General features: G+C 32.9%; 3 protein-coding genes across 3 annotated transcripts in view; 2 read left to right on the top strand and 1 right to left on the bottom strand.

The window, feature by feature from the left end:
• Window positions 1-15,834, top strand: part of LOC125808806 (6,7,8-trihydroxycoumarin synthase-like) — a 61,573-nt gene that overhangs the window by 23,831 nt on the left and 21,908 nt on the right. The window lies entirely within an intron of this gene.
• On the top strand, window positions 9,125-11,007 carry LOC125808802 (6,7,8-trihydroxycoumarin synthase-like). The gene is made up of 2 exons (XM_049488463.1): window positions 9,125-10,012; window positions 10,399-11,007. The coding sequence occupies exons 1-2, from the start codon at window positions 9,125-9,127 to the stop codon at window positions 11,005-11,007; spliced, it is 1,497 nt and encodes a 498-aa protein (XP_049344420.1).
• LOC125808805 (6,7,8-trihydroxycoumarin synthase-like) lies at window positions 12,455-14,245 on the bottom strand. The gene is made up of 3 exons (XM_049488465.1): window positions 13,364-14,245; window positions 12,821-13,256; window positions 12,455-12,627 (listed from the first exon to the last, which is right to left on the bottom strand). The coding sequence occupies exons 1-3, from the start codon at window positions 14,243-14,245 to the stop codon at window positions 12,455-12,457; spliced, it is 1,491 nt and encodes a 496-aa protein (XP_049344422.1).

Below are 15,834 nucleotides of genomic sequence, written 5' to 3'. Positions count from 1 at the left end.
CGGACTGTAAGTCCATCTACGGTCCGTCGATGGCGTCCGTAGATGCCATCTGTGTCACCAGAAATCTGATGTTTCAGCCAAATTTCCCCACTTCTTTTCTCACTTTCTCATGCATGTTCCAAAGTATTATACCTATGTTTTACAGTTGTTTCCGACACTCCAAGGTACGCCTAAGCGTTCAAGAATCCCTCCATAACATGTGATCGAACACCTTGAATTCATAATTCCGATTCAAGGAAAGATAGTTCCAAGTCAAGTGAAGTTAGAAGTCAAGAAAAAGAGTATAGAGTTTCAAGTCGAGTAAGAGTCTCAGTTTCAAGTTAAGTCATGTAACATCCGACAATTTAAAAATGAATATGAAGAAGCTTGAAATTTGGAAATAGTCATTTTTGGAAAAATTTAAAATCTGGAAAATTTGGCTAAGTGTGGAAATCAGTGAGTTTTTGGCCAACTTTGAGCAGTCATAACTCCTAGATCAGGATGATTTAGGAGTAGTTCCAGTTATGATTTCGAAGCTTGTGGAACGATCTTTCCAAATCCACTGAGTTTGCTCGATTCCGAGTTCGTATGAGCGAGTTATGATCTTTGAAAGTTGGGCAGTTGGCAGGGATTCCGTTCCGGAAATTTAAGGGCATTTTGGTCTTTTCACAAATAATTTCTTTTGAGCTTATATTGTTGTATTAGGCTGATATTTGGATCATTTTGTCCCATTTTGAAAGAGAAAGAGTTAGGGTTCAAGAGAAGAAGAAGAGAAGAAGGAGAAGAAGAAGAGAAGAAAGAGGAGATCAACAAGATTTGTCAAGATCATTGTGGATTTTCGTCGGGGGTGATCCCTATCAAGGTATGTGAGTCTTTAGTGTGGGTTTATCCTTTCCCCCCACATACCAAGCTCGTTTTTATGATTTGAGAAGAGATTGGATTTGTTGTTGAAGTTGTTGAAGTTGTTAGTTGTTGTTGATGTTGTTAGTTGTGTTGTTGAAGTTATTGTTGGTTGTGGGACAGGATTGGGCTGTGTATTTGAGTTGTGACCTATTGTATATTGAGGGATTTTATGATCCTTAGTGTTGGTTGGTTCATACCCCCACACACCAACTCGTTTTTAATTCCAAGAGAAGATTTATTGGTTGTTGAAGTTGTAGTGGTGTTGTGTGCTGATTTAGTACAGATTTCTGGCTGTGATTTTTGAGTTGAATCTATTGTATAATAAGGGTCTTTATGATTCTAAGTGTTGCTGCTGAAACCTTGAGGTTGAGAGGGTTTAGAATTGGAAAGAAACAAGGGGAAAAAGTCGGATTTTTGGGGAAAAAGGGGCTGGGCTGTTGCACCTCTCCTAGTGCCAAGGACACCAATCCTTCCCTTTCATTCACCATTTCTTTTTTTATACATGTTCCTAGGTATTATACCTATGTTTCCTAGTTGTTTCCAACACTCCAAGGTACTTCCAAAAGTCAAGTAAAACTACAAGTCAAGTGAAGTTAGTTTCCAAGTCAAGTGAAGTTAGTTTCCAAGTCAAGTGAAGTCAAGCTTAGAAGTAAGTAAGTCAAAGCAAGTCTTTAAGGTTTTCCAAGAGTCTTCATTGAGCGTTTTAACTTCATTCTAAGGCTCAAGTTCCAAGTTAAGTATTGAGTTTCAAGTCAAGTCAAAAGTTAAGAGTTTCATGTTAAGTTAAGAGTTTCACATCAAGCCAAGAGTTCAAGTAAAGTAAAGAGTTTAAAGTTGAGTTCTTTTCTCAAAGTTATTAGGGAACTATGTATTCCCAAAGAAGTTTTAAAGAAATGTTTTTACATTTAAACAAGGTTGGAAACTGAGATTTCCAAAAAGCCTTCGGGCTAGTTTTTGAGTAATTATCTCATATCAGCAGGAAGAAATATGTTTTAAAAACATAAGAGCCAGTACATTTTTGGGAGTAGTATCGAGCACCGAATTGGGGGAGCGTTCAAAGAACCCACAGCCCCCATAGAACCATGTTAGCCACCATGGGTTGAAAAGGATCATACTTTTTAGATGAATCCTTTTCAGATTAGACTAGTGGATCCATTAGGCAGTTCAGGTCTTATACCTTTGGCCGGGTATAAGATGCTTTGGCAGCGTGAGGTCGATCGCTGTATCATCACTATAGCTCTTATGTGATGGTTGTCGGTTAGAGAAACTCCCACAGCAGTTATTGTATTTTTCATACACAGAGATTATTGTATTTTTTATATACATCAGTTCATTGTATTTTTATACACATTTCAGGCTTATTGTATCCTTGTATACACACAGAGTTCATAGCATGTTTTAAGCAATCTTTCTTTATATCGCACTTGTTTTAAATTGCCTTATATTGAAAGAAGTCAGTCAGGTTGAGTTAAGTTGAGCCAGGTAAGCTATTCAGTTTCTTCCAGTTTTCCTTCTAGCCTTTGTTGCTTAGTTTTCCAGCTTGCATACTCGTACATTCCATGTACTGATGCCAGTTGGCCTGCATCGTTTGATGATGCAGATTCAGGTACCCCGGATCAACATCCTGCACGTCGTTGATCCAGCTGAGCACTCCAGAGTCAGTGGTGAGCCTCCTTGCATTCCGGAGGACTCAATTATTTTGTGTTCTTAGTTTTTGTTTTATTAGGATGTTGCGGGGTCTGTCCCAACATCCATCTCAGTATTTTAGAGGCTTCATAGACAGACAGTCAGTCAGTTAGTTTTGAGTCTCTCATCTATATATATGTAAATATTCTATTTTGAGATTCGAGTTGCCTTTATGGCCATATTTTATAAGTTAAGTTGTTTTGTAATATTGCATTGCATTGAGTTATTCTGTTGAGGTTTCCGCTGAGTTAAGAAAGCCAGGCCAAGGGTTCGCTTGGGGCTAGAAATGGTCTCCGGGTGCCGGTCCCGCCCAGGGTGTAGGCTCGGGGCGTGACAAGTCATGAGTTTAAAGTTGAGTTCATTTCTCAAAGTTATTAGGGAACTATGTATTCCCAAAGAAGTTTTAAAGAAATGTCTTTACATTTGAATAAGGTTGGAAACTGAGATTTCCAAAGGGGCCTTCGGGCTAGTTTTGAGTAAGTATCTCATATCAGCAGGAATAAATTAAATATGTTTTAAAAACATAAGAGCCAGTACATTTTTGGGAGTAGTATCGAGCACCGAATTGGGGGAGCGTTCAAAGAACCCACAGCCTCCATAGAACCATGTTAGCCACCATGGGAAGAAAAGGATCATACTTTTTAGATGAATCATTTTCATATTAGACTAGTGGATACATTAGGCAGTTCAGGTCTTATACCTTTGGCCGGGTATAAGATGCTCTGGCAGCGTGAGGTCGATCGCTGTATCATCACTATAGCTCTTATGTGATGGTTGTCGGTTAGAGAAGCTCCCACAACAGTTACTATATTTTCATATGCAGAGATTATTGTATTTTTATATACATCAGTTCATTGTATTTCTATATACATTTCAGACTTATTGTATCCTTGTATACACACAGAGTTCATAGCATGTTTTAAGCAATCTTTCTTTATATCGCACTTGTTTTAAATTGCCTTATATTGAAAGAAGTCAGTCAGGTTGAGTTAAGTTGAGCCAGGTAAGCTATTCAGTTTCTTCCAGTTTTCCTTCTAGCCTTTGTTGCTTAGTTTTCCAGCTTGCATACTCGTACATTCCATGTACTGATGCCAGTTGGCCTGCATCGTTTGATGATGCAGATTCAGGTACCCCGGATCAGCATCCTGCACGTCGTTGATCCAGCTGAGCACTCCAGAGTCAGTGGTGAGCCTCCTTGCATTCCGGAGGACTCAATTATTTTGTGTTCTTAGTTTTTGTTTTATTAGGATGTTGCGGGGTCTGTCCCAACATCCATCTCAGTATTTTAGAGGCTTCATAGACAGACAGTCAGTCAGTCAGTTTTGAGTCTCTCATCTATATATATGTAAATATTCTATTTTGAGATTCGAGTTGCCTTTATGGCCATATTTTATAAGTTAAGTTGTTTTGTAATATTGCATTGCATTGAGTTATTCTGTTGAGTTAGGTTTCCGCTGAGTTAAGAAAGCCAGGCCAAGGGTTCACTTGGGGCCAGAAATGGTCTCTGGGTGCCGGTCCCGCCCAGGGTGTAGGCTCGGGGCGTGACACCAAACTCCAGTGTTTAAATTAGTTAAATATGTATGTATGCTTTCGTTAATTATCCATGTTTAATATGGTTGTATGGCTTTATGTTTGTCTTTTTTTGGTTATAAACTTGTAATGGAGTTGTTGTTTCAATAAAATTTCTCTTATAGTTCCAAAGGATGTCATTGTTGATTAGCTAAGAATTAATTTTCTATGTTCATTGCAAAAGGAAGTAGTTTACTCAAAACCATCCTTATGGTCTTTCCAGTTTAGTATATCATTGTTGAGGGTCACATTTGATTCTGATCACCATATTTGTAGCCACTAAAGCCTTTCCAGATTTTTCCCATAACAAATAACTTTTTGTCCAATTTTTTTTCCACAATTACTGATGCATCGAATAAAAAGTTTAATAGACTTATTGTTACCCCCAGTAAAGATCATGATATCATCAGCATAAGCAAGGTGGTTAAAAATAGGACCATTATTGTACATACGCCTTAGCTATATCTAACTTAATGATCATATTGCCTCCTTTGTATTTGTTACAAAGAAAAGGAAGAAGAACTTCAAATCTTCAAGTCTACAAGGTGTAAAAAGAAGGAAAACGCAGCTTTAAATTGCTACAGAAATCTGAAAGTGAAGAAGAAGCCTGAAGTTTCTTCAGTTCTTTATATTTCTCTAGATGTTTCATTACATAAGCTCTATTTATACATAAAGTGTGAGAATTACAATTACATAATAAGCAAAATATCTCACACCAAACTATGTACGTACATATTTGACTCACAAACCACCACTCGTTTTAAATCAAACGACTTATCTACTACAAAATATCTACAATCTAGGAGTTTCTAGAGAAATCTTAATTTCCTAACCGTTGTATTTAGGGATATCCTGGGCAATTTCTTGCGCTAAAAGGATATTTTCAATGATAAGTCTTCCTTTAATGAAACCACTTCGGTTCCCAGACACTAGGTGATGGTCAGGAAAGGATTTAGCCTATTAGCAATAATCTTAGAAATAATCTTATTAGAGAAGCTTGTAAGATTAATGCGCCTCATATTTGTGAAGATGTCAGTTCAAAAAGTAGCTTTTACACTTCCCTAAATTTCATCTTCCTTTTTGAATTTTAACTTTACCAAAAGGAACAAGAGAAAGAACAATTATCTTCAAATATTCATATCAATTAATCATTGGTTATAGATGCTGAAAATTGTACATAAGCAAGTATTATGTATTGTTATATTTATTGAATTGGTATTTACACTGTGTCACACAGCTAAGTTTTTTTCCTTCGTCATGTTTGTGGCGCGATCATAATATAAAGAAGCTTTTTGGTCAAATATTAAGAAGTGTTTTATATTGTGATATTACACATGTTATAACATTTTGTGATTAGGAAAACATTTTAATTGATATGAATGTTATATTTAATTTTATCCTCCCATATTCTCTTGTAGGATATGCTAGTTGGTGGAACAGACACAAGCGCAGTTGCAATAATTTGGGCAATGACAGCCTTGATAGCCAAACCAAATGCCATGAAGAAAGTTCAATCAGAAATTCGAGAAATGGTTGGTAAAAAGTCCATAGTTAATGAAGATGATATCCGAAATCTTCCATATTTTAAAGCAGTGATAAAAGAAACATTTATATTGTATCCACCAGCTCCAATGTTAATAGCAAGAGAGACGATGCAAAATTCCATATATACTAGAAGGATATGAAATTAAACCAAAAACTATAATTCATGTTAATGTTTGGGCTATTGCAAGAGATCCTGAAATATGAGAAAATCCAGAAGAATTTATACCTGAGAGGTTTCTGAATAGTGATATTGATTTTAAGGGCCAAAATTTTGAGCTGATTCCATTTGGAGCAGGCAGAAGAGGGTGCCCGGCTATGGCACTCGGTGTGGCAACTGTGGAACTTGTACTTTCCAATCTTCTTTACGCTTTTGATTGGGAGTTGCCTTGTGGAATGAACATTGAAGACATTGATACTGATGTTTTGCCTGGACTTGTTGTGCATAAGAAAGAACCTTTGTGCCTTGTTCCTAGAAATTATCTTCAAAAGTTAAACTAGACCAACTCCTCCAGTGTTTAAATTAGTTAAATATGTATGTATGCTTTCGTTAATTATCCATGTTTAATATGGTTTTATTGTTAGAATATGCACAACGGAAGCTATATTCAGGATCACAAATCTTACAGATAGACTAAACAATATAACATAAACGAATTTAGAAGAGCACTAACCTGTTGAAACTTCTACAAAAGTCGTCCAGATGCCAAGGATCCAGAGCTACGATCTTCTCCTATTTCCTGATTGACTGTTACTACCAAGTTACTTGTGTGGGCAAGTATTACTTGTTTTTCAAAAGATGATCTCTTTCATGTCATATCCAGCCTATTTATCTAGTTTTCCCACTCAAGAATGAATAGGAAAAACGTCCAAATAAATTTCAGGCTTAATGAGCAATCAAGAGGTCATGAGAATAAATTGAGATAAAAACGTTTTCATCCATTAAAGGCCAAACGTTTTTGTAATAAGAACAAAAACGTTTTCATCCATTTAAGGCCAAACGTTTTTGTCACTAACTCAATCTTTAACTCTCAAATAATTCATCCTTTTAAAGAAGATCAACAATAAAATTAATTTGTCCTTCTTTTCAAACTTGGTCAATTAATCAGGCATAGTAGGGACCGTAGATATATTTAATAGAGGCTTCCAACTACGATAATAATTCTCAAATGAACGAATTAACCATATCGCAATAAATTACAAAGTATTCCACTAAAATTCTGTAATTGCACTCCTCGATTTAATTTCGAAATCTACCACTACATCTTATTTAACCCCCCGTGTTAGAATTACCGACACCAATCAATTAAATCAAAATTATCTGAAAATTTAATTTATTGACTAAATTAATCCTTTATTATATTTACTTAACTTATGTCACGTGACGGATCTAAAATCCACCTGCAGGGTTTTCACGTGAAAACTTATAAGTAACCATAAAGGGGTGTCTTCAACTCGGGTCCGAGACACGGTTCTATCAACTAATTATTATTTCACTAATGTAATTTGTCATTATCTAATCTATTAGGAATTTATTGACTCATCAAAAAGTCTCACCTTTTAATAGATTAAAACAATAAAATAAATTACATAGATCATAATAATTATATCAAGATTGAGAGTATAAGTACATGTAGTGGACTAGAGAATTTATTTATAAATATTCAGAACATAAACAAATGTCTCTAAATGGTCCGTTCAATACATACAAAATGTACTAGCACAAGAAGTTGAATTTAACCATTCTCATAATTAAGATCAAATTATATTTAATCTTGTGCTACGATCATCAAGATGTTCGTCCTACTTCATCTTTGATCGTGAACATAAATTTATAACTTATATGCACCAACAATTTTAATCTTCCGTGTATGAGTTAAAATACTCCATACACAAAATTGTCTACTATATAAGCAATGGACACACATATATACATAATGATCTATTTAAACAAAAAATTATTATATTAAATATATAACATAAAAAATCTTTACAAGGGATTAAATAAAAAATACTATAACACAATTACATGGTTAATAGTATATCCCAACATTTATGTCTGTCATTTTTCGTTATAAACTTGTAATGGAATTGTTGTTTCAATAAAATCTCTCTTATAGTTCCAAAGTATGTCACACATAATATTGTTGATTAGCTAAGAAATAATTTCTATGTTCATTGCAAAAGACAATTCCCATTAATATTTTTTTGTTCAACCAAAACTTACATAGAGGGGGGCTAGGCTTTACCTCCAACAAAATACAACTCTTGACTGATCAGTCAATTTACTAAAGAGAGTAGGTGTCCTACTCTAAGAGCCACAACGACCATTTAGGGATAAGGATTAATCAAGTACAAGAAAATAATTTAGTGATGTTAGTTACCTCCTTTGAAGAAGTATTGTACAAAATTATAAATGATGTCATGCTTGATAATCCTCCAACAAGTTTGATAAGACTTACCATTGAATCCATCAACACTATCCCGAGATATATCAAAATCAACATTTTTAATTTCAGTTTCATCAGATTTATTTGTCAGGAGACTATTATCCTCCTCCAAATTAATGCAAGGTGATAATAATGTCTTCTCAACTCCCATTTAATCATATGCATATAGAAACTTATCTATAAGCTCTATCGTTGCAACACTACGTGCAAAAACTAATATCTTTTTGCTAAAAAACATATATACTAATTACCAAGTCGATCGAACTTGTGTTACTCCTTACATAGTTTTTCACTTTATAACTCTCTTATTATATTCCGATGCAAAATTTAATTTAGAAATATTCCTATTGCTTGACAATGAATGAATACAAGAATTTTTAGAGCTTCCATATTTGTGAGTTTATTCCGTTTTCAAATTGCCTTTGTCTAATTCTATGTAAATATAATTATAGGTGAGACATTTATCTAGACAATGTGGAAAAAATAATAAAGGACAAAAGGCCATTTTTTTCAAGCTTCAAATATTGTGGCCTGTGAATTTTCCTGTGTCACTTTCATGAAAATCACCACACAAAAAAGAAAAAAAAGTTTAGAATTTTAAACTAAATGATTGAAAATCACTTTCATTCTATGAAATTAGAATCAAACTACTTCCCAAAATAGCAAAAGTGTATAGTTGATGTTTATCCCTTTCTATCACTTATAAGTGCAATTTCCTTTTCATCCTTTAAATTACAAATTTCTTTATATTTGTCTATTTCTTAAATAAGTATTTTCATCATGATTAAAATATTATCATATACAGCCGTTGATCTAAAGTTCCACCTTCTTTTACGGTTACTTATAGTATTTTAATGTAAAATTTATTTCAAAATAATCATAGATATAACTTTCATTCTCTAAATCAAGCGAGGGAGTACTATAAATGAAAGAAATTGTGGAAAATTTTAATACAAGATATAGAAGACATTTCAAGTGACTTTTCCAAAAAACACATGATGTTGTTTCCACTCTTTGTAGCCCTTGTTATCATCATTATTCTCACTTTTCTTCTTCCTAAAGCCAAAAGGAATGGAAAAATCATTCTACCACCAGGTCCTTTAGGGTTGTCATTCATTGGAAATTTGCATCAATTTGATGGTTTAATCCCTCATCTCTACTTTTGGAAACTTTCCCAAAAATATGGAAAAATATTCTCATTGAAACTTGGTTATTCTACTATGATTGTGGTTTCTTCAGCAAATCTAGCAAAAGAAGTAATGAAGACACAAGATTTAGCTTTTTGTAGTCGGCCTTTCCTTCTTGGCCAACAAAAGTTGTCTTACAATGGTCAAGATATCGCTATGTCGCGTTACAATGACTATTGGAAAGAAATTAGAAAAATATGTGTTTTTCATTTATTTAGTCTCAAGAAAGTGCAATATTATCGTCCAATTCGTGAAGATGAAGTAGCAAGAATGATCAAAAAAATATCTCTAAAAGCTCACACTTCACAAAGTACAAATTTGAGCAATATAGTGATTTCACTTGCAGCTACAATTATTTGTAGAATTGCTATTGGAATTAGGTATGGTGAAGAAACACGCAAAGGGAGGAAATTTGGTGAACTTTTAAAAGTGACTGAAGAAATGTTGGCTGGCTTTTTTGTCTCTGATCATTTTTCTCTCCTAGGATGGATTGATAAACTCTCCGGAAAAATAAATAAACTTGAAAAGAATTTTAAGGATTTGGATGAGTTTTATGAAGGACTCATTGAGCAACATCTCAATCCCAATAGGCCAAAATCTATGGAAGGAGATATTATTGATCTTTTGCTCCAATTGAAGAAAGAGAAATCAACTCCAATCGATCTTACCTTAGACAGCATAAAGGCTCTTATTATGGTAATGAACTACTCTATTTGTGTCTATTTTACTTGCTCTCATCGACTGCTTACACCTAACTAAATAGTTAACCTTAGAAATGAATTAACAATTTGAAGTGAAAATTTTATCAATTAATCAGGGTTATATGTTAAAAATTGTATATAAGCAAGTCTTGTGTATTTATATTTATTGACTAGGTATTAGTACTCTGTCATACAACTAAGTGTTTTTATTCCATGGTCATATTTGTGGTGCGATCATGATATATAGAAAGTTTTTGGTCAAATATTAAGAAATGCCTTTTAAACTTGTAATATTACACATAACCTTTCATGATTAGGAAAACACTTCAGTTGATATATGAAATGCTTCTTTTAGTTTTATCCTCCCATTCTCACTTGTAGAATATGCTAGTTGGTGGAACGGACACTAGTGCAGCTACAGTAGTTTGGGCAATGACAGCCTTGATAGCCAAACCGAATGCCATGAAGAAAGTTCAAGCAGAAATTAGAGAATCGGTTGGGAAAAAGTCTATAGTGAATGAAGATGATATCCAAGATCTTCCATATTTTAAAGCTGTGATAAAGGAGACATTTAGATTGTATCCACCAGCTCCATTGTTAATAGCAAGAGAGACGATGCAAAATTCCATACTAGAAGGATATGAAATTCAACCAAAAACGATAGTTCATGTTAATTTTTGGGCCATTGCAAGGGATCCTGAAATATGGGAAAATCCAGAAGAATTTATACCTGAAAGGTTCCTGAATAGTGATATTGGTTTTAAGGGCCAACATTTTGAGTTAATTCCATTTGGAGCAGGAAGAAGAGGGTGTCCGGCTATAACACTTGGTGTGACAACTGTGGAACTTGCACTTTCCAATCTTCTTTACGCTTTTGATTGGGAGTTGCCTCGTGGAATGAAGATAGAAGACATTGATACTGATGTTTTGCTTGGACTTGCTATGCATAAGAAAAAACCTTTGTGCCTTGTTCCTCGAAATTATCTCTAGAAATTAAACAAGACCAAACTCCAATGTTTAAATTAATTATTAGTTATATGCTTTCGTTAGTTATCCATGTTTAATATGGTCGTATGGCTTTATGTCTTTCATTTTTCACTATAAACTTGTAATGGAGTAGTTATTTCAATAATTCTCTCTTCTATTTCCAAAGGATGTTACACATAATATTGTTTATTAGCTAAGAATTAACTTTTAGGGACAAGGCAAAGAGCATTTTCTTATGGTAGTAATTCCAGGAAAAATGTCAGTGTCGATATTTTCTATGTTCATCCCAAAAGGCAACTTCCAATAAAGTGACCTTTGGCGTCCCTTGGTAAGTTTTGGATGTTAGTTATAATGGCAGATTAATTTTCCCTTAGTAGCGCAATATTTTGCTTGTTGATCCGCTACCTGATTTGCTTCTCTGAAGCGGTGGACCACTTTAGCATTAGCATGATCACTCAAACTTCCGGAATTGTAATATTGATTTTAAGGGCTAAAATTTTAAGTTGATTCTATTTAGAGCAGACAGAAAGAAGGTGCCCGGGTATGGCACTCGGTGTGGCAATTGTGGAACTTGTACTTTCCAATCTTCTTTACGATTTTGATTGGGAGTTACCTTGTGGAATGAAAAGAGAAGACATTGAAACAAATGTTTTGCCCGGACTTGCTATGCATAAGAAAGAACCTTTGTGCTTTGTTCCTAGAAATTAATACTAGAAATTAAACAATACCGAACTCCAACATATAAATTAATTAATAATGTATGCTTTTGTTTGTTATCCGTGTTTAATATATGGTCGTATTTTTTTATGTTTGCCATTTTTTTTCTTTTTTCTTTTTAAAATGTAAATCCATCTTGGAGTAATGGGGAATTTGACATGGATCCTTACCTTGTAAATTAGCAAAGCAAAGTAGAGCACAAGAAGGATAGGTATTCATATATAAACTTGTTTCAATAATAAATTCCTTATCGTTGAATTTAAACTCAAAGTAATCTTTTTTTCTAAGGAACACTAATTATACAAGACCTTACCTTAGGAGGTAGAGAGGGTTGTTTAATATGATGTAATTGCATTTAAAAAAAAAAACTAGAATTCTTTCAATATATAATAATCCTTTTTTGTCCAAAAATAATACAATACTTTATATGAATATCCTTATTAGCAAAAAAGAAGAAGAAGTTTCCTTGATTTATTTTTGTCGTGAAACTATAATAAGTAGATTTTTAATTTATACCCTTTTGAGTGCTTATTAAACAAAAATAGGCCAAACTACTCATCAATAGCAAATATTGTTCAAAACATAATTTTAAAAAATTAAACATAAGCTTTTATAATATTCATCTCAAAAAAGGCAATTACATTACTACTTATAAGAATTGGAAAGGGGGAAACACTCTTCCTAATATTCATATTTTTATTCTACATTCTATTCCGCATATCACTAAAATAGTCTACATATAATTTTTAGGGACAAGGCAAAGATCATTTTTCTTATGCATAGTAATTCCGCGTAAACTCTCTGTGTCAATATCTTCTATGTTCATCCCAAAAGGCAACTCCCAATCAAATGCATATAGAAGGTTTGATAGTAAAAGATCCACTGTTGCAACACCAAGTGCTTGACCTGTAGAGAGACGAATTCAAAATTTTGAGTTTTTTTTGAAAATATGATAAAAACTATATTTCTACCAGTACTTAATTTTCATATTTTTCATGTATAGTCTATGTGAAAATTCTATATAACAATTGTGAGTTCAATTGAACTTATAATTGTATGAATTTTATATATATATATATATATATTCGACATTGAATACCTGGGCAACCTCTCCGCCCTGCTCCAAATGGGATAAATTCAAAATCTTGACCCTTGAAATCAATGTTACTATTCAAGAATCTCTCGGGTATAAATTCTTCTGAATTTTTCCAGTACTCAAGATCTCTTGCAATAGCCCAATAGTTTACACGAATTGTTGTTTTTGGTGGAATATTATACCCTTCTAGTATTGAATTTTGCATTGTCTCTCTTGCCACTAGGATTGGAGCTGGTGGATACAATCTAAATGTCTCTTTTATTACCGCTTTGAGATAAGACATATTTTGAGTATCATCTTCATTTACAATGCCTTTTTTCCCCATTGATTTTCTAACTTCTTCTTGAACTTTCTTCATGGCTTCCGGGTTCTTCATCAAGGCAGTCATGGCCCAAATTACTGTAATTGCGCTAGTGTCTGTCCCAGCAAGAAATAAATTCTACAAAAACATTTAAGTTAACAGGAAAATAACAGAGATGAGAGATATGTATTTTATTTAAAATTCAAATTGTTAATTCATATATACATTTAAGTATAATTAATTACCATGAGAATTGCTTTTATGTTGTCCAAAGTGAGATTGATTTGAGTTGATTGCTCCTTCCTCAATTGTAGCAAAATATCAATCATATCTCCTTCCATGGATTTTGGCCTATTGGGATTGCGATGTTGCTCAATGAGTTCTTCATAAAATTCATCCAAACACTTGAAATTCTTCTCAAGTTTGTTTTTCAATCCAGTAAATTTATCAATCCAACTTAAAGAAGAAAAAAAATCAGAGACAAAGAAGCTAGCCAGAATATCTTGAGACTCATTTATAAGTTCATCAAATCTCCTCTTTTCATGTGCTTCTTCATCAAACCTAATACCAAAAGCAACTCTACAAATAATTGTAGTTGTAAGGGAAATCACTATATTGCTCAAATTGGTAATTTGTGAAGCGGCAGCTTGTTGAGATATTTTCTTGATCATTCTTGAGACTTCATCTTCACGAATCGGACTAAAAGATTGTACTTTCTTGAGACTAAATAAATGAAGTAAACAAAGTTTTCTAATTTCTCTCCAATAGTCATTATAAGGTGAAAACACTATGTCATGACTATTGTAAGACAATTTTTGTTGGCAAAGAGTAGAGGGTCTACTACAAAATGCTAAATCTTGTGTCTTCATTACTTCTTTTGCTAATTTTGTTGAAGAAATTACAACTACTGGAGTAGAACCAAATTTCAATAAGAATATTTTTCCATAATTTTTAGAAAGTTTCCAAAAATAGATATGAGGAGTTACACTATCATATTGATGCATATTTCCAATGATTGGCAAACCTAAAGGACCTGGTGGTAGATTGGTATTTCTACTTACTTTGGTTTTGTGAAGAAGAAAAATGAGAATAATAGGAAAAACTACTAAAAATATAAAGAACATCATGGTTTTGTTGTCACTGCCAAATGCAACTTCAAATGTAACCTATAAATAGATCTTCTATTGAGTTGCTTTTATACACATTTTTTTGTTCAATTGAATGTAGTGATATTTGAGAATGACATCACAATTTAATCTTAAAGATGTATAAGTATGCAATGACATAACCTTTTTAAATGTTCTAGACTTTCTGCTTAAATACGATTTCTTAGTGTTGATAATATAATTAAGTAAATAAAAATATCTTATTTCTATACAATTTATAAATTTTTAGATGAATAGTCACACAATTTCATATGATAGCAAAGCAAGTAGAGTTTCATGGATAGTTATATAATTTTCACTCTATAGTACAAAAGTTACAAAATGATTTTCTATAGAAAAAGTTGCTCAAATACACCTAAGTGTGTCATGAAAATTACTAAATTATTTTTTTACTATAGAAATATCACGAATTCTCATCTAAGTATCGCAGAAATTGAGTGACACTTTGTATGATATTTAAACAAAATTAAATGACTTTCTATAAAAATAAATTAAAATATTTTATTAATGTTTCATGATACTTAAGTAAAAGGTGTCTGATGACTTATCCATTACAAAAGATAATTTAGTGATTCTAATGTAATAAAATAAAGCTAGTATTGAGCAAACTCTGTCATCGTATGCATCCAAAGGATTCACCATGCAGAGCCAGATTCGTGATTTGAAGATAATGATATATCATAAAAAAATATATATACATTATATTAGTTAAAGCAATATCAGATATATTATCATCTCATCTAAAAGTTTGTGTAAATATTCATAAAATTGATATAGTACTAATATATAAATTAAATGACATAAAGAATAATATAGTCAGGACTCCAACTCAGATCACGTGCCCGAGCTCCAAGGGCTAGAGCATGCTTTTAAAATATATGATTGTCTTCAGAGTTTAGAGTAAGGGTAGTAATTGAGCGGGTCAGATTAAATTTGAGTGGGTTACAATGAGTTAAGACATTAATCGGGTCAAGATTCAACTCAACTCAAATTGCTTGGATCAAAACGGGTTGGATGGTTTGAACGAGTTAAATTTGATTTTACCACACTTAATACATAATATACATAACTTTTAAAAGTTAACGGATACCCATATACCCGACCTTTCCACATGATTCCGCCTCTGGGCTCATATCAGATTTAGCCGAACAATTTTGGATATGCATAGAATTCTTTGGTTTTTTTAATTCATGTTCTTTAAGAAAGTAGTTATTATCTCCTAACACATTGTTTTTAGTAAGATACAAATTTTTAATACCTTGCAGTTTTATAATTATCTTCTTGAACAAATTGTGGTTACGAATAAATTTTCATTTTTTAAGCTTAAATTATTATTTTTTGCAATTATTTAATGAGTGGTAGAATTGATTAGTTCAATTATAAATTTTCCTTTAAATTTTTTTAGTAAATTTGATGTAGATGTTCGAATTATAACTTTGTCTACTTCAATTGAACACCTGAATTTACGATAGATTGTTAGACCTTTTTGGCTCATATTTCAGTAAGTTTCTCCATATAATTATAAAGCGCTCATTACGTAAATAGGTTTA

The sequence above is a fragment of the Solanum verrucosum genome, unplaced genomic scaffold (assembly GCF_900185275.1).
Source record: "Solanum verrucosum unplaced genomic scaffold, falcon-dt-bn FXZP01000218.1, whole genome shotgun sequence".
NCBI classification, from domain to species: domain Eukaryota; kingdom Viridiplantae; phylum Streptophyta; class Magnoliopsida; order Solanales; family Solanaceae; genus Solanum; species Solanum verrucosum.
This window is presented reverse-complemented; position numbering and strand designations above follow the sequence as displayed.